This window comes from Cetorhinus maximus, chromosome 30 (genome assembly GCF_964194155.1).
Source record: "Cetorhinus maximus chromosome 30, sCetMax3.hap1.1, whole genome shotgun sequence".
Lineage (NCBI taxonomy): Eukaryota > Metazoa > Chordata > Chondrichthyes > Lamniformes > Cetorhinidae > Cetorhinus > Cetorhinus maximus.
Window position 1 is genome coordinate 7,158,550 of NC_135908.1, and position 18,542 is coordinate 7,177,091.

General features: G+C 49.6%; 1 protein-coding gene across 1 annotated transcript in view; it reads right to left on the reverse strand.

Annotated features, from left to right (window-relative positions):
- Positions 1-18,542, reverse strand: part of tp53bp1 (tumor protein p53 binding protein, 1) — a 127,502-nt gene that overhangs the window by 96,369 nt on the left and 12,591 nt on the right. Inside the window, exons 2-9 of the mRNA XM_078532204.1 lie at positions 16,452-16,639; positions 13,945-14,029; positions 10,946-11,039; positions 9,200-9,291; positions 7,972-8,124; positions 6,229-6,310; positions 1,511-1,695; positions 151-265 (exon numbers count right to left, since the gene is read on the reverse strand). Coding sequence (XP_078388330.1) covers positions 151-265; positions 1,511-1,695; positions 6,229-6,310; positions 7,972-8,124; positions 9,200-9,291; positions 10,946-11,039; positions 13,945-14,029; positions 16,452-16,631 — 986 coding nt within the window. The 5' untranslated portion in view covers positions 16,632-16,639. The remainder of the gene's footprint in view (positions 1-150; positions 266-1,510; positions 1,696-6,228; positions 6,311-7,971; positions 8,125-9,199; positions 9,292-10,945; positions 11,040-13,944; positions 14,030-16,451; positions 16,640-18,542) is intronic.

Here is an 18,542-nt window from a genome sequence, read left to right on the forward strand (position 1 = left end):
ATAGGGGCAGGCGAGGCCAGGGAGGGAATTTTATCACGAGGATGGGAATTTTAAATTTGGGGCAATGCCTGACTCTACGATCCACCAGATGCAGATTTCACACATCCATCGAGCCGCTGTAATCCAAGCTCAGTTACTGCCGGCACTTACTCCAAGAGGTTCTCGTGTTCCAGTGTGGGTTGTCCAGAGAGATGAAGGACCTGCAGGTGATCAACACGGGCAGACGACACGATTTCACTCCTCAAAGGAGTTTCTGCGCTGGGACCTGAGAGAGAAAAGCAGTGAGAGGGTGTTCAAGAGACAAACTGGAAACTGGCACCAATAATTTGTTGGCCAAGGGTCCGAGGGAGTTAATTAATCAATGGTTCAACTCACCCGACAGTTCAATTAATAAGTCTCAGTGGCCAATGGAACCACACAGGGCAGTAAGTTCCCAACATTTACCTGAAATTGTCCTCAGACACATAATACAGCCGCTTGGAATTTTACAGCCCTCTAACTGGTCACTTTACTGAACAAACATCCATGTTGGTGTGTATGCTTCACATGAGCCTCCTCCCATCCTATCAGCTTATTCCCCTCTCCCTCATGTGTTTATCCAGCTGCCCCTTAAGTGTATCTAGCCTATTCCCCTCAACCACTCCCTGTGGGAGCGAGTTCCACATTCTTTCCACTCTCTGGGTAAAGAAGATTCTCCCGAATTCCCAATTGGGTTTATTAGCGACTGTCTTATATTGATGACACTAGTTTTAGTCTCTCCCACAAGTGCAAACATTGTCGGTATGCCAGCAGAGTGAATTCCTCTATTATGAATCACTCTATGATGGGTGAATTCCTTCCTAATTTTAATGATCTTTATCAGGTCACTGCTCAGCCTTTTCAAGAGCAAAGAGCCCCAGGCTATCTGACCTTCCTGGTAGGCATATCATGTCTGCTGCGGCACAGAAGATCTCCAGATCATATTGAGAAGTGAGGGTGTTAGATACAATACCTCACAAGAAGAAAGAGACTTTCATTTACATAGCAGCGCCTTTCACAACCTCAGGATGTCCAAAAGCACATTACAGCCAATGAGGTACTTTCTGAAGTGTAGTCACTGTTGTAATGTAGGAAATGCAGCAGCCAATTTGTGCACAGCAAGCTCCCACAAAGAGCAATGTGATAATGGCCAGATAATGTTTTTTTGTGACGTTGATTGAAGGATAAATAACGGACGGGAGACTGGGGAGAACTCCCCTGTTCTTCTCCAAAATAGCACCATGCAACCTTCTATGGCCATCTGATGAGGCAAATGGAGCCTACATATAACGTCTTGACTAAAAAGACAGCATTGCCTGACCTCAATGCTGCACAGGGAGTGTCAGCCTCAATTTTGTGCTCAAGTCTCTGGGGAGGGACTCGAAACCCACCCCCACCCCCAGACCTTCTGACTCAGGAGGTGAGAGCGAGCCACCCCTGACCGAACAAGCGAACGGAGTTCTGGACGTACGCACACGAACACAAGACGCACCTGACGGTGTTGGCTCCAGCACGTCCTCTTGCGGCGGGGCGATCTCGGAGTGTCCCGGGTCCGGATGAGACGGGGCTTCCTCAGTCCGCGGTCCGGAAGGCATGGCGAAACGGGCCACCGTCTCCTTGGCGGCTCCCGGCTTCTCCTGGCACGAGGGCGCGGGCACGCTCGATGTAACCTCTGACCTGCAACATTCAATTGATAAGGTCAGGCTCGCTCACTGCTCTGAACCCAGGGGTGACAATGGGGCCCATGAGTGAGTGAGTGTGTGTGTGTGTGTGTGTGTACGCCAACTCAATAAGGGATGAGTGGGCAAGCCTACCAGCTAAGCTGCCAGACCTGTAGGCGTGACCACACCCAACAACAAACTCCCGTTATCAGGTCTAGCAAATGGCTACCTCGACAGGACAAGGGTGGGCCAGCCCAAGAGAGGAGAAAGACATGAACGCAACTGAGGCAAACAAGTGCCAGTGGGCGGCTCTCCCACTTCCTATCCAGTGGTCTTTTTATAACTTTATCTCAGAACCATAGGCGGCAATTTCAAGACCAACATTCACTGCCGGAGCCCACTTACTTTGAGGAGGGGGGAGGGGGAAACTTCACCTGGAACTGCTGCAGTCCTCGGAGGAGGAAGACTTACATTTATATAGCACCGTTCACAACCTAGATGTCAAAAAGCCAGTGAAGTACTTATTTGAAGGGTAGTCACTGTCACAAAGTAAACTGTTGCAAACAGTTACCATTGACCAGAAATGGAACTGGACCAGCCATATAAATACTGTGGCTACAAGAACAGGTCAGAGGCTGGGAATCCCACAATGAGTAACTCACCTCCTTTCTCCCCAAAGCCTGTCCACCACCTACAAGGCTCAAGTCAGGAGTGTGATGGAATATTCTCCACTTGCCTGGGTGAGTACAGCTCCCACAACACTCAAGAAGCTCGACACCATCCAGGGCAAAGCAGCCCCGCTTGATTGCCACCCCATCCTCAAACATTCACCCCCTCCACCACCGACGCACAGTAGCAGCAGTGTGTGTACCATCTACAAGATGCACTGCAGGACTTCACCAAGGCTCCTTCCAAACCCCCGACCACTACCATCTAGAAGGACAAGAGCAGCAGATAGATGGGAGCACCACCACCTGGAAGTTGCCCTCCAAGTCACTCACCATCCTGACTTGGAAATATATCGCCATGCCTTCACTGTCACTGGGTCAAAATCCTGGAACTCCCTCCCTAACAGCACTGTAGGTGTACCTGCACCATATGGACTGCAGCGGTTCAAGGCAGCAGCTCACCACCACCTTCTCAAGGGCAGCTAGAGACGGGCAATACATGCTGGCCTAACCAGCAAAGCCCATATCCCATGAATGAAAAAAAAATGGCAGTCAATTTGTGCACAGCAAGCTCCCATAAACAGCCATGAAATAATAACCAGATAATCTGTTTTTTTTTAAAAAACTGTTACTGAGGGATAAACATTGGTTCAGGACTCCGGGAAGAACTCTCCTGCTCTTTCTCGAATAGCAACATGAGATCTTTTACATCCGCCCGAGAGGGCGGGCAAGGCCGTGGCTTAATGTCTTATCCAAAAGACGGCACTTCCAACAGTGCAGCACTCCCTCAGTGCTGCAGTGGGAGTGTCAGATTGGATTTTGTGCTCAAGTCTCTAGAGTGGGACTTGAACTCCCGACTTTATGACTCAGAGAGAGAGAGAGAGAGAGTTCCTGTCCCTCACTGCCCAGAGCGGGCGCTTGTTGAGCCTTCTCATTAAGCTGCTGCAGTCCATGTGGTGAAGGGGCTTCTACGAGGGGAGGGTGTTCCAGTATATGGAGTGCGCGAGGCTGAAGGAAAGATTACACCAAGAGCAAATCAGTATGGTGTCTCACTTGGAGAGGAGCCTGGAGGCTATTGAAGCAGGATCGCACGGAGGGAATGAGGCTACCTTGGTGTTGCACTGTCACCCCTTCGAGATCCACCTGGCAGGGCCTGTCACAAAGATCTCTTGGCCATTTTGTCCACGAGTTTTTAATTCAAAATACACTTCAATTATTGCTGACCAACCACTTCATGGAGTAGGACGGTCTGATTGCTAACAGTGTTGTCATTGCTGCATCTGTTTCCATGGTTTCAGAGACACCATGGATCAATAATGACATCACCTACAAGTCATAGTAGGAGCAGAGAATATTAAGGAATAGACAGTCAGCTCATCGCACTTGAGCTGGGTCCTCTTGAAATAGCCACCCACCCAATTCCAGTCCTCTCTCCTTTTCCCCATTCGCTCTCAAACGTTTAATTTGTTTCTTGCAAAAGCCATAACACACACTCTGTTTCCAGGACTATTTCTGGTAGCACATTCCATTTGCCAGCAGCACTCTGGTGTTGTACAGAGCCTTGGTCAGTCTCCCTGGAGGACGGAGTTCAGATCTGGACATCTCACCAATAGGAACGGCTGGCAGTGCAGGTTCCCCAGAATGATACCAAGACAGGTTGCAGTAAATCGTCTTGTATCCCCCTTGAGTTTAGGAGATTTAGGATGCACACTGAAGTATTTAGAATGCAGAAATGATCAGATAGGATAGATATGGCAAAGCTGGTGGGGGAGGTTCAGCACAAGGGGTGATAACAATAAGACTAAAGCCACTTCTTTCAGGAGTGAAATCAGGAAGTATATCTGACACAAAGGGTAGTGGGAATCTGGAACTCTTCCCTTCCCCACCGACCCCAATAAAAGATGTGGATATTAGCATCAATTGGAGCTTTCGGGACTGAGATTGATAAGGTTTCTGTTGATTAAGGGTATAGCGAGGGACATGGAGCACAGGCAGGAGTTGAGGTGAAGATCAGCCATGATCTGGTTGAATGGTGTGGGAGGCGCCAAGGCCTGAATGGCCTCCTCCTGTTCCTGTGTTTCCGTCACTCGTGGCGAAGGAACATAAAATACACTCATTGTGATAGTGTCATTGTTTAAATGGTTCTCAGGGAAACTAAGCTTCTTAATTTAAAAGGAAGAGAGGCTTGCATTTACATACCTTTCACAACCTCAGAACGTCCCAAAGTGCTTTACAGCCAACGAAATACATTTTGAAACATAGTCACTGTTGACAACAGGAAATCGCAGCAGCCAATTTGTGCACAGCAAGCTCCCGCACACCAACGCAACGTTCTGTTATCTCAGTGACGTCAGTTGCGGGGAAACCATTAATGACGCCAGGTGAGGTCCCATGGAGTACAAACCAAGATTGAAAAACAGGGCAGTTGCCATGGAAATGCTGCCTGCCTTCAGCGGTGTAGTTAAGAGTCCTTCCGACCCCAAGAACGGTCAAGACTCCAGCGGCAGTTCCAGCAACAGCAATTGCAGTCAGATCCAGTCAACAGCACAGAAACAGACAATGGGCCTAACTGGGTCTGTGCTGGTGTTTACGCTCCTCACGAGTCTCCTCCCAGCCTAACAGCAAAGCTTTCTAACCATGGGTGAATGAATGGCCCCGAAGGACACAGCAGCAATGATACAGGAGAGGGCCAATGTAATAAAAGGAATCATTTGCCTAAACACTGAACGTTCTTCAAAAACAAAAGATAGTTTCGATCTTCGGCCCATCCGTCTTGGGTCAACTTCAACCCAAGGGTGAAAGGTCAAAGACTCGTTGGCCCTGAATTCCCCTCCCATGCTGGAGATTTATTAGGCAAATTAATACTGATGGGGGGGGTGGGGGATGGTGGCAGAGTGGTAATGTTACTGGACTAGCAATCCCGAGGGCGGGACTAATGGGTGTTCGAATCCCAATAGGCAGCTGGAGGGAATTGAAATTCAATTCAGAAACCTGGAATAAAAAGCTCTCTGATTAATAATGCTCATGAAGCTACTAAATTGTCGTAAAAACCCATCTGGTTCATTAATGCCCTTTAGGGAAGGAAATCTGCCGTCCTTACCCGGTCTGGCCTACACGTGACTCCAGACCCACCGCAATGTGGTTGACTCTTAACTGCCCTGGGAAGTGGCCGAATGAGCCACTCAGTTGTAGGCAGGCCCCATTATTACCCGCTCAAGGGCAGTTAGGGATGGCCAACAAATGCTGGACTTGCCAAGAACGAATTTTTTTTAAAAAAACACGTCCTCCCTCAGCGTCAGCTGACCCCATATCCAGGTCACAAAGTCCAGGAATGGAAGTCAACATCAACCATCATGACAAAGCAGCCCGCTTGTTTGGCCACCCATCCACCACATTCGACATTCACTCCACCTGCCACCGACGCATAGTCGCAGCAGTGTGTGTACCATCGACAAGATTCACTGCAGGAATTCACCAAGGCTCCTTGGACAGCACCTTCCAAGCCCATGACCTCTACTATCTAGAAGGACAGCAGACACATGGGAACACCACCACCTGGAAGTTCCCCTCCAAGCCGCTCACCACCCTGACTTGGAAATATATCGGCCGTTCCTTCGCTGTCACTGGGTCAAAATCCTGGAGCTCCCTTCCTAACAGCACTGTGGGTGTGCCTACACCACATGGACTGCAGCGGTTCAAGAAGGCAGCTCACCACCACCTCCTCAAGGGGCAACCAGCGATGGGCAATAAATGCTGGACTAGCAAGCGACTCCCACATCCTGTGAATTAATTTTAAAAAAACATGTAACAGATGCCAAACGGTCATTTCCCACCCACTCCCTACACGGTCACACTTCCAACCCTTTGCCCCACTAACTTACCTCTCAGTTGGGCGGCTGATTGCAGTTCCAATGAAAGTTTTGTCACTTGTTTGGAGTCCTGTGGCCGACTCAACATTGGGGTCTGTGAGGAATCAGGAGATAGTCGTGTTAAAGAACTCATTTCTTGCCCCCAGACGACACAGGGTCAGTGGTCAAACCGCTCTTCACTGAGGAACAGTCAGCATTTAGCGTCATGTTCATCAAGGCCGACGCAATGGAACAATAGCCCGCTCGGCTAAACGTTCCCCAGGGAAGAGACGTTACATTGCAGGATTCGACCACAGGCATAAACACCATCCCTTAATCACACATGTATTAGTCAGCACACCGTACAGCTACTCAAAGAGCCTCGAGGCCATCACTGGCCACTCTCAACAACCCGCCTGCCACAATCCCCTGGTAAGTCAACCCCTCCCTCAGCAACCTCTTTGCTCCCAGCCCGCTGCAAAGTGTAGACATTCACGTACAAGCAAACACTAGCCATCAGGACAGAGCAGCCCCGTCTTGAGAGGCACCCCATTCACCACCTCCAACGTTCACTCCCTCTACCACCGACGCACAGTGGCAGCAGTTAAATTTTCACACAGCAAGATCCCACAATCAGCAAAGAGAGGAATGGACAGTTACTCTGGTGCTGCTGGTTGGGGAGAATGTTGGCCAGGACAGCAGGGTGGAGACTCCACTGTTCCTCAGTTAATAATATTTCAGGATCAGACAGACTGGAGTCCTCAATTTCACATCGCTTCTGAAAAGCACTCCCGCCCCGCCGACAGCGCGGCCCTCCCGCCCCGCCGACAGCGCGGCCCTCCCGCCCCGCCGACAGCGCGGCCCTCCCGCCCCGCCGACAGCGCGGCCCTCCCGCCCCGCCGACAGCGCGGCCCTCCCGCCCCGCCGACAGCGCGGCCCTCCCGCCCCGCCGACAGCGCGGCCCTCCCGCCCCGCCGACAGCGCGGCCCTCCCGCCCCGCCGACAGCGCGGCCCTCCCGCCCCGCCGACAGCGCGGCCCTCCCGCCCCGCCGACAGCGCGGCCCTCCCGCCCCGCCGACAGCGCGGCCCTCCCGCCCCGCCGACAGCGCGGCCCTCCCGCCCCGCCGACAGCGCGGCCCTCCCGCCCCGCCGACAGCGCGGCCCTCCCGCCCCGCCGACAGCGCGGCCCTCCCGCCCCGCCGACAGCGCGGCCCTCCCGCCCCGCCGACAGCGCGGCCCTCCCGCCCCGCCGACAGCGCGGCCCTCCCGCCCCGCCGACAGCGCGGCCCTCCCGCCCCGCCGACAGCGCGGCCCTCCCGCCCCGCCGACAGCGCGGCCCTCCCGCCCCGCCGACAGCGCGGCCCTCCCGCCCCGCCGACAGCGCGGCCCTCCCGCCCCGCCGACAGCGCGGCCCTCCCGCCGACAGCGCGGCCCTCCCGCAGCGCCAACCCGCCGACAGCGCGGCCCTCCCGCAGCGCCAACCCGCCGACAGCGCGGCCCTCCCGCAGCGCCAACCCGCCGACAGCGCGGCCCTCCCGCAGCGCCAACCCGCCGACAGCGCGGCCCTCCCGCAGCGCCAACCCGCCGACAGCGCGGCCCTCCCGCAGCACTGCAATGGAATATCAGCCTGGAATCTGTTCTCGGTCTGGGGAGTTAGGGATTTACTGAACATTTTAAACACCGACAAGAGAAAGGTCGAAATGCTTATAAGGACATTCTGCTGAGTATCACCGGCTTTGATAGTCTTCACCCATTCAACGGTCAACCACCTCCTACCGGTCTCAGCCTCCTCGCAGGGTCTGCTGGAGGTGTCTACGTTTATCTCGTCCGGACAATGAGCACTCCCACTGGCCTGGTTGGTGCTGGTTTCGGGATCACCTCCTTGGCTCTCAGATAATTCAAGTAGTCCAAAACCAGCCTGGGAAGTGCCTGAAAAAAACAAAACACATTCACAAGATCATCACAGATGAGGAAGGCCAATCAGCCCATTGAGTCTTACTCACCTGCAAAGACCTCAAAGTTCCCGCCTAAGTTTTATTTTAATTTTTATCTTGGGATGTGGGCTTCGCTGGCTGGGCCAGCATTTATTGCCCATCCCTAATTGCCCTTGAGAAGGTGGGGAGCTGCCTTCTTGAACCGCTGCAGTCCATGTGGTGTAGGTACACCCACAGCGCTGTTAGGGAGGGAGTTCCAGGATTTTGACCCAGCGACAGTGAAGGAACGGCCGATATATTTCCAAGTCAGGATGGTGAGTGACTTGGAGGGGAACTTCCAGATGGTGGTGTTCCCATGTGTCTACTGCCCTTGTCCTTCTAGGTGGTAGTGGTCGTGGGTTTGGAAGGTGCTGCCTAAGAAGCCTTGGTGAGTTGCTGCAGTGCATCTTGTAGATGCTGCACACTGCAACAACCAAAGGTTTTCTAAGTGATTCCAAGATCTTGGGCTCCATCAATATATCTGGACATTCATGTGTTTTAAACCTATGAATCACTGTAGTTTAATTTCTTACAATATAATATAAAATTATAATTTTCTAGAATAAACCAAGAGTTTCTTCATTATCACAACCAGTACACCGAAAGTACCAACTCATTCTTCATGCTCAAATCTGCTCAACGAGCTATTCGACTGTAGGGGCGTCGCAGCTAAACTCCACCATGCCGGACATCTACGCATTCGCACTTCCTACCAGGGGCCAGCATGCAGCAAGCAGGAACGGGTTGTAAGCCAAGGCGGACCAAGCCAGGCAAGTTTCAGCTAGAGTGGTGATCGGTCAAGTGAGGTCAGCCCACAGGAGAGGGAGCTTCAACTCTGTGTCTAACCCGCGCAGCGGCCGATCGAAAGGAGGCTCGACCCGGACACTGGGGGGGAGCTGCAAATGGAATGTATTCCATTCTCTGGCGCAGGAACCTCTCACAGGACCCAGAGAATTGAGGTACAAAAAGGGAGAAAAAGGAAAAACAGGCCCGGGGATTGTTCCAGCCCTTGTTAACAGGCCCAATCCTACCTTCAGCACCAATGGAGTTGGTTGTTGAGTCTGCAACGTCTCTGCCTTCGCCTTCTCCCTCCTGTGGGTTAGTGTGAGTGTTGACAGCGCTGCTGGGGTAACAAGAGACAAATTAACAGCATTGCCTCCTTTAAACAAGGGTTTCCAGTCCTCCCTGCCCGAACCACTCCAAGCAGAGGGTCTGGGTGCTAATAACACAACCTGGCTTGTCACAACGCCCTCGTTACCCTTGCTGTTCCACCTACCGCTAGAGAACTCCATTCTGTCAATACGGAGGATGAGAAGCAAGCAGTGCAAGCATGTGCCTACAGGAGGCAGTAGTGGGGGGAGGGTGGAAGAAAAGGGACGAGAGGAGGAAACCCTCCCAGTTAGTAATATGACTAGAGGTGCCGGAAAAGCAAAGCTTGGCAAGTCGTCACGGAGGTTAAACTTATTTTTTGCATTTTTTTGAATTCTCATGACCTCAGAATGTCCCAAAGTGCTTTCCAGCCAATGAAGTACTTGCGTAGTCACTGCTGTACTATAGGGAACACAGCTGTCAAACTGTGCTCAGCAAACTCACAACAAGCTGCAATGACCAGATCATCTGTTTTGGTGATCTTGGTTGAGGCGGAAAATTTGGCCAGGACACCTGGAGATCTCCCCTGCTCTCCTTCGCAATAGAGTCATGGGATCTTACATGGCCACCCAAGAGAACAGACAAGGCCTCAGTTTAACATCTCAGCTGAAAGACAGCACCTCCAACACTGCTGCACTCCCTCAGCACCGCGAGAGCGAACACAGCATCTCCAACACTGCAGCACTCCCTCAATGCTGCACTGCCGGTGTCAACACAGCACCTCTGACACTGCAGCATTCCCTCAGTACTGCACTGCCAATGTGAACACAGTATCTCCAACACTGCAGCACTCCCTCAATGCTGCACTGTCGGTGTCAACACAGCACCTCTGACACTGCAGCACTCCCTCAGTACTGCACTGCCAATGTGAACACAGTATCTCCAACACTGCAGCACTCCCTCAATGCTGCACTGCCGGTATCAACACAGCACCTCTGACACTGCAGCACTCCTTCAGTACTGCACTGCCAATGTGAACACAGTATCTCCAACACTGCAGCATTCCCTCAGTACTGCACTGAGAGTGACAACACAGCACCTCTGACACTGCAGCACTCCCTCAGTACTGCACTGCGAGTGTCAACACAGCATCTCCGACACTGCAGCACTCCCTCAGTACTGCACTGCGAGTGTCAACACAGCACCTCTGACACTGCAGCACTCCCTCAGTACTGCACTGCGAGTGTCAACACAGCACCTCTGACACTGCAGCACACCCTCACTACTGCACTGCGAGTGTCAACACAGCAACTCCGACACTGCAGCATTCCTTTAGTACTGCACTGCGAGTGTCAACACAGCAACTCCGACACTGCAGCATTCCTTTAGTACTGCACTGCCAATGTCAACACAGCATCTCCAGCACTGCTGCACTGCCAATGTCAGCCTGGATTTTTTTGTGCTCGAGTGGGACTTGATCCCACGACCTTCTGACTCAGGCAAGAATGCAGCCCACAGCCACGGCTGACACCTCAATCCATCCATCTATCGACTCAATAATAGTGAATAGGTACTGAGGGCAGTGGTTCCTCCCTTTCTCTTTACACAGATAAACCTTACAAGGCATTGTACCCAAGCAAAGGCAGCCCCTTCCCTTAGAGCTACCATGAAGTGTTAAAGACACCTGCCTGGTTTGTCCATTTGGCCGTGGTAGATTCTCAGTTGAGGGAATGGGCTGTTCATCTGACCTCTGACCTGTCGTCATGTCCATGGCACTCGGAGCTACGAAGAAAGGTCACAAAAGGAGTTAACCTGGTCACCAGCAGAGTTTCAAAGATTAGTCACCAATGATGAGCTCCTCTGATGCAACGTGTCAGTTACATGCAAGTTGGGAGGGGAAGAGGGCAGGAGAAGAGGGGGCAGAACACTGCCACCGAGATGTCCACTTGAGCAGCATTCTTTTACCTTGGCCAATGAAGTGACCAGTGTTATTTGCGTTGATAGAGATCCCATCCCCGCTTTTTGTTAATCATTTTCCGTGTTAACTGCTGCACTGCAGTGACTGGGTGCTCAGACACACTACAAGAATCCATTTTTTACCCTGAGGCAATTTAAACTTGTGCTGAGGATTCATCGCTACACACGCGTGCATACACGTACCCACGCACTGAATGGCTGTTCATTATTATCCCATGGAATTGCCTAATTAGGTCTCCTGAGAGGAGGAGGAGGAGGCAGGACTCGTACAGGTAGGTCTGGTGTCCCCATCAACGTCTGTGAATCATCGTTTTTAAAAACGTATTCCTTTCATGCGATGTGGGTGTCGCTGGCAAGGCCAGCATTTGTTGCCCATCCCTAATTGCCCTCGAACTGAGTGCCTTGCTAAGGCCATTTCAGAGGGCAATCAAGAGTCAACCACATTGCTGTGGGTCTGGAGTCACATGTAGGCCAGACCGGGTAAGGAGGGCAGATTTCCCTCCCTAAAGGGCATCAGGTGAACCAGATGGGTTTTTAAACGACAATCGATGATAGTTTCACGGTCACTATCGCTGAGACTCACTTTCAATTCCAGGATTTATTAATTGAATTTTAAATTCCACCAGCTATCGTGGTGGGATTTGAACCCATGTCCCCAGGGCATTAGTCTGGGCCTGAGGATTGCTAGTCCAGTGACATGACCACTACTTCACCATCTCCCCCACCTCTGCCACTAAAAATATCTTGAGGCAAATCCAGGAGTCGGCAAATCACAAGGATTTTTAAATTGTCGATGTTTAGGAGCACGAGAAGGCCATTCAGCCCCTCAAGCCTGTTCTGCCACTCCATTAGATCGTCACTGATCTGTACCTTAACTTCACCTACCCACCTCGGTTCTATAAACCCTTGATACCCTTACAGGACAAAAATCTATCAAACTCAGTTTTTGAAATTTTCAATAGAGCCCTGATCCCAGCAGATTTCCACCAGCCAGTGTGTGAACGCAGTGCTTCCTAACATCGCCTCTGAACAGCCTGGCTCTAACTTTAAGGTCCTGCCTCCTTGTTCTGGGCCACAAACCCTCCCTCCACCCGAGGAAGTAGTTTCTCTCTAGTGGGGGTGGGGGGGTTGGTGGCATTGTTGCTGGACTAGTATTCCAGAGACCCAGGGTAATGCTTTGGGGACCGGGGTTCGAATCCCACCAAGGCAGATGGTGAACCCAATAGAAATCTGGTTTTAAAAGTCCGACGATGACCATAAAACCATTGCCGATTGTTATAAAAACCAATAAAAACAAAATAACCTGGAAAAACTCAGCAGGTCTGGCAGCATCTGCGGAGAAGAACACAGTTAATGTTTCGAGTCCGTATGACTCTTCATCCTTCGTTCTGTTGAAGAGTCATACAGACTTGAAACGTTAACTGTATCCCTCTCCGCAGATGCTGTCAGACCTGCTGAGTTTTTCCAGGTATGTTTGTTTTTGTTTCAGATTTCCAGCGTCCGCAGTATTTTGCTTTTATGTTGTAAAAACCCACCTGGTTCACTGATGCCCTTTAGGGAAGGACATCTGCCATCCTTACCTGCTCTGGCCTACATGTGACTCCAGGCCCACAGCCAAGTGGTTGAATCTTAACTGTCCCTCTGAACGAGGGCAATTAGGGATGGGCAATAAACGCTGGCCCGGCCAGCAATGCCCACATCCCCATGAACGGATAAAAAAATCCTTTAACAGTAGCTCAATTAGGTCATCTTAATCTTCCATGCTTCAGAGAGTATAACCCTACACAACCTGTCCTGATAACGTAACCCCATTAGGATGAATCTGTGCAGCACAATATCTCCTTCCTGAAGTGAAAAACTAGAGCGGAGAGCGGTTACTCCAGCTAGGGTCTAACTGGAACTCCGACTAGCTTCCAGCCCTTGGTAATCCAGCCCCTTTAATTAAAGGCCAACATTCCATTAGGTTTTTTTGAATTAATTTTGTACACGTCCACTAGTTTTCAGTGATTTCTGTACATAGACCACACCCTCCCCACCCACCCCCGCCTCAAATATCTCCGTTGCTCCACAGTTCCTAGCATTACGAAAATACTCCAATCCATCCTTCTTCGGCCCAATTTTCCCACTCTCTCCCCTCCCACAGTGAATCAAAGACTCACCCTTAACCGCAGTAACACACTGGAGCGTTGGGTAATTTTTTTTTATATAAACTTGCATTTCTATAGCACCTTTCACATCCTCAGGAAGTCCCACAGTGCTTTACAGCCAATAAAGTACTTTTTGAAGTGTACTCAGTTGTAGGGAGCGTACCAGCCAATTTGTGCACAGCAAGCTCCCACAAACAGCATTGCAAAAATAACTAGGTAATCTGTTTTAGTGATGTTGATTGGGGGGGGTAAATATTGGTCAGGACACTGGGGAGAACTCCCCTGTTCCTCTTTAGATCATTTGTATCCATCTTCAGGGGCACTTGGGGCCTCAATTTAAAGTCTCATCCAAAAGGGAGCACCTCCAACAGTGCTGCACTCCCTTGGTACTGCACTCTGTGTCAGCTTAGATTTTTTGTGCTCAAGTCTCCTTAGTGTACTTGAACCCATAACCTCCTGAATCATCTGCTACTCACACAGGAATCTCACGAATGCATGTTCACAAATCCAGCCCCAGCAAGTTTACCGCAGGCATTTTAACGCCAGTTCCAGTGGGCCCTCACCTTTGTGGTGCATTTCCTTCCGATCAGAAGGCTCCTCATCATCTCCTGCTGAAGCCTTGGCTGCCTGTGGGTCAGCAATCAGCTCCTGGAACGTATAACACAGGGGCATCTGTAAGTCTGAGGCACTGACACAAGTCACATCAAATTCACACACCGTCTGACCGAAATTCCCAGGGAATTCTCCTTTCAGCAATAAATAGCCATTCATAAATCCAATCGGGAATTCGGGAGAAACTTCTTAACCAGAGAGTGGTGAGAATGTGGAACCCGCTACCACAGGGAGTGGTTGAGGTGAATAGTATAGATACATTTAAGAGGAAAGCTGGATAAACACACGAGGGAGAAGAGAATAGGTTACACCAATAGGGTGAGATGTAGAGAGCGCGAGGAAACGTGAATGTAACATAAGTAGACATAGACCAGTTGGGTCTGTTTCCCTGCTGCAGGTTCTATGTAAAAGATACTTAAAACAGTAAAGGAAATAGATAACTTCAAACTTGCATTTATAACACGCCTTATCACCTTGCCCAGAAATGCCCCAAAGGGTTTCACGTACAATGAGTTCTCAGCAAGTGTAGTCACTGCTGTTCTGAAAGTGAAACACAGCACCCGCTTTATGAACAGTAGAATTTAACAAGAAGCAATGAATATTGCTGATACAGAGACATGTTGTCAGAGCTTTTCGTTTTGGACTCATCAGGACAATTTGCAAGACTGCCAATCATAAAGGGAACAACAATTTACACAGCATGAGAAGAGAGTGCTGACTGGTTGGCAAGTGGATTCCGATTGGCAGAAGCATGGCCATGGAGAATGCACCAGTTAACTGATGACTGACAGTTAACTGCCAAGCTTTGTTTGCTTGTTCTCCATGGCTACACCTCTACCAATCTTTGCTTAAGTAACTTCAAAAATAATTAGTTGGATGTAAAGGACTTCTGAGTGAAACAAAAGCAAGTGTCTGATATGACAGAGCATCCAGGCATCAATACAACACTAAGGCTGGTGACATTAAAACATGAGAGGATCTCAGAACCATACTGCACAGAAGGAGGCCACTCAGCCCATCGTGCCTGTGTTCACACCCCCACCTTCATTGCCCTGCAAATGTTTACATTTCCTTTTTGAAAGTTCCTGTTGAATCTGCTTCCAGTGCCTTTTCACGCAGAACATTCCAGAACACCACCACTTGATGTGTAAAAGATTCGCATCTCTCCTCTTTTGCCAATAACCTTCAATCTGTTTTCGCTAGTTAACGACCCATTTGCCACTAGAAACAATTTCCCCCTAAATTACTCCACCAAAACCTTTCATGATTTTGAACATCTCTGTTAAATCTTCCCTTAACCTTCTCTGTTCCAAGGAGAACAATCCCAGCTTATCCTTAGAGTTCAGAGAAAGTTCACTCAACTGATTTCTGGGATGAAGGGGTTGTCTTATGAGGAAAGGTTGGACAGATTGGGCCTGTATTTAGTGGAGTTTAGAAGAATGAGAGGCGATCTTATTGTAAGTTTATAAGATCCTGAGGGGGACTTGACAGGGTGGATGCAGAGAGGATGTTTCCCCTTGTGGGAGAGACTAGAACTGGGGGACACAGTTTAAAAATACGGGTCTCCCATTTAAGATGGAGATGAGGAGAGTTTTTTTTCTCTGAGAGAATGTCAGGAATCTGTGGAACTCTCTTGTCCAGAGAGTGGTAGAGGCAGGGTCATTAGGTATTTTTAAGGCCGGGGTAGAGAGATTTTTGACTAACAAGGAGGTCAAAGGGGGCAGGCAGGAAAGTGGCATTGAGGTCACAGTCAAATAGGCCATGATCTTATTGAATGGCGGAGCAGGCTCGAGGGGCCGAATGGCCCACTCCTGCTCCTAATTCGTATGTTCATATGTCCGGTCTCAAAGGAAAATGGAGGCAGTTGAAACCAATTCATTGCTCCAATAGAAAAGGGGCTTAAAACACTATGTGGTCTGACTGGCCAAATCATGGAAATGTTGACCCTTATTAACAAGGTCTTGGCTCTGTGTCACAGGAAGGTCCTGGGTGACAGCCCCTGATCTGTGTCAGGTTAGCTGATCTCAGCCAACGTGGCAACTCAGCACCCCTGGGCTGATGGGGGGAATCTCTGCCACCACTGATCACCATCTAGTGACCCAAAGCCGAACTCCACCCCACCCAAATCCACTGGAAAATTCATGTCAGAATAAGTCAGAGTGCAGCGGTGATTCCCACACCATCAAACGTCACTTGATGAACGGGCATTTGGATGGCACATTCGTAGGCAATGGTGCACCCACAGGAATGACCCCGGCACAGAAGGCAGCCATTCACCCATTGTGCCCATGCTGGCTCTTTCCCATGTGTGGGTGGAATGGAAATGGGAGGTGCGGGGAAGAAAGCAAAGCAAAATTGGAAAATAAGTAAATGCACCAGCTTCAACGAGCAGGAGCCGTTTGGAGTGTATCGGTTGGGGGGTACACAGCGAAACACTGAAAGGTCTGGGTGCACTCACCAGGACGGGACTCTCCGTGCGGGGCTGCAAGTTCGACAGACACCTGGCTTGCAGGTGCCGGTAGCTCTGTTCAGGGTCATCGTCCGACAACACACTTTCTGCCTGGGAGTCTTCCACAATCAGGCACGGGGTGTCTTGCTGCGAGAGGTCTGGTTCCAACTGTGTCCCGTTAGGGTCCATGTGCTGAACTAGAATCAAAAATAACACATGCTAGGTAGAGATACACAAGAAATAGGAGTAGACCATTCGGCCCATTGAGCCTGTTTCACCAATCAATACGATCAAAACTGATCTTCAACTTCAACTCTACTTTCCCATCTGCTCCCCATATCCCTCGATTCCCTGAGACACCAAAAAATCTGTCTATCCCAGCCTTAAGTGTACTCAATGATGGGAGCATCCAGAGCCCTCTGGGGTAGAGAATTCTAAACATTCACAATCCTCTGAGTGAAGAAATTTCTCCTCATCTCAGTCCTAAATGACCGGCCCCTTATCCTGAGACTGTGCCCTCTGACCAGCAGAAACAATCAATCACCTTCAGAGTCTTGTACATTTCAGGTGAGATCTCTTTCTTCAAAAGTCCAGAGGATACAGGCCCAATTTACTCAGCCTATCATCACAGGACAACCCGGGTCATCCAAGGGGCCAATTTAGCGAACTTTCTCTGTACCACCTCCAAGGTGAGTATGTCCATCCTTAAATATGGAGGCAAGAACTGCATATTCCAGGTGTGGTCTCACCAAAGCCCTGTACACTTGTGACAAGTCTTCGTTATTCTCGCACTCCAATTCCTTTGCAATGAAGGCCAACGTGCCATTTGCCTTCCTAATCATTTGCCGAACCTGCATGCTAACTTTGTGCTCCTTGTACAAGCACAACCAAGTTTCTTTACAACGTTAGCAAGTTTCAAAAACATGTCAACAGGAAGTAAAACTTTATAGGCAGGAAGTAGACACAAATACAAGCTGCATAATACAATATACTATATGGTACACACTTTCTGTGGCACATTTACTTGCCTTCAAAGCTACAGGAGAGCTGCTAATATATTACAAGCATACAGAAACTTATTTAAATACAGATTTATTTGAAGGCTCTTGTCCAATCTGATTCCATTTTAATGCAATATGAGTCCAACTCTTCTCCCATTATTAAAGATTTGCATTTATACAGTGCCTTTCACAACCTCAGGATATCCCAAGTAACTTTACAGCCAAAGAAATTACTTTTTGAACACGGCAGCCAATTTGAACGAATCAAGCTCCCACAAACAGGGATGAGCTAATGGTCAGGCAATCTGGTTTTTTTTGGTAATGTTGGCTGGAGAAATAAATATTGGCAAGGGCACACAGGAGAAAACCCCTGCTCGTCTTCAAATAGCGCCACGGGTCATTCACCTCCACTCGAGAGGAGACGATTTAACAGCTCCTCTGAAAGATGGCATCTTTGACAGTGCAGCACTCCCTCAGTACTGCACGGGATGTGGCAATCTGCAGCTTTTAAAAAAAAATGATTTTAATGTCCCCGAAAGGGGAAATAGGATCTCAGGCTTAACATCTCATCCGAAGCATTTCAATAGAAGAACAGATAATCACACAGGCACCGGTTAGTCCTTTTTCTACAATTATTTACCATTACATATTAACATACAAATTAGGAGCAGGATTGGCCCCTCAAGCCTTCTCCCCCATTCAATAAGATCGTGGCTGATCTGATTGCAACCTCAACTCTACATTCCCACCTACCTCCAATAACTCTTCACCCCTTTGCTTCTCAAGAATCTATCTACCTCTGCCTTAAAAATATTCAAATACTCTACTTCCACCACCTTTTGAGGAAGTGTGTTCCAAAGACTCACTAGAGTGCCCTACTCTAAAGTCTTTAATAACAGCTTCTAACATTTTCCTTATGACAGATGTTAGGCTAACTGGCCTGTCATTTCCCGCTTTCTGTCTCCCTCCCTTTTTAAATAAATTCTCCATTTTCCTATCTAATGGAACTTGCCCTGAATCTAGGGAATTTTGGAAAATTAAAATCAATACATCAACTATCTCACTACCCACTTTTTTTAAGGCCTTAGGATGAGCAGGT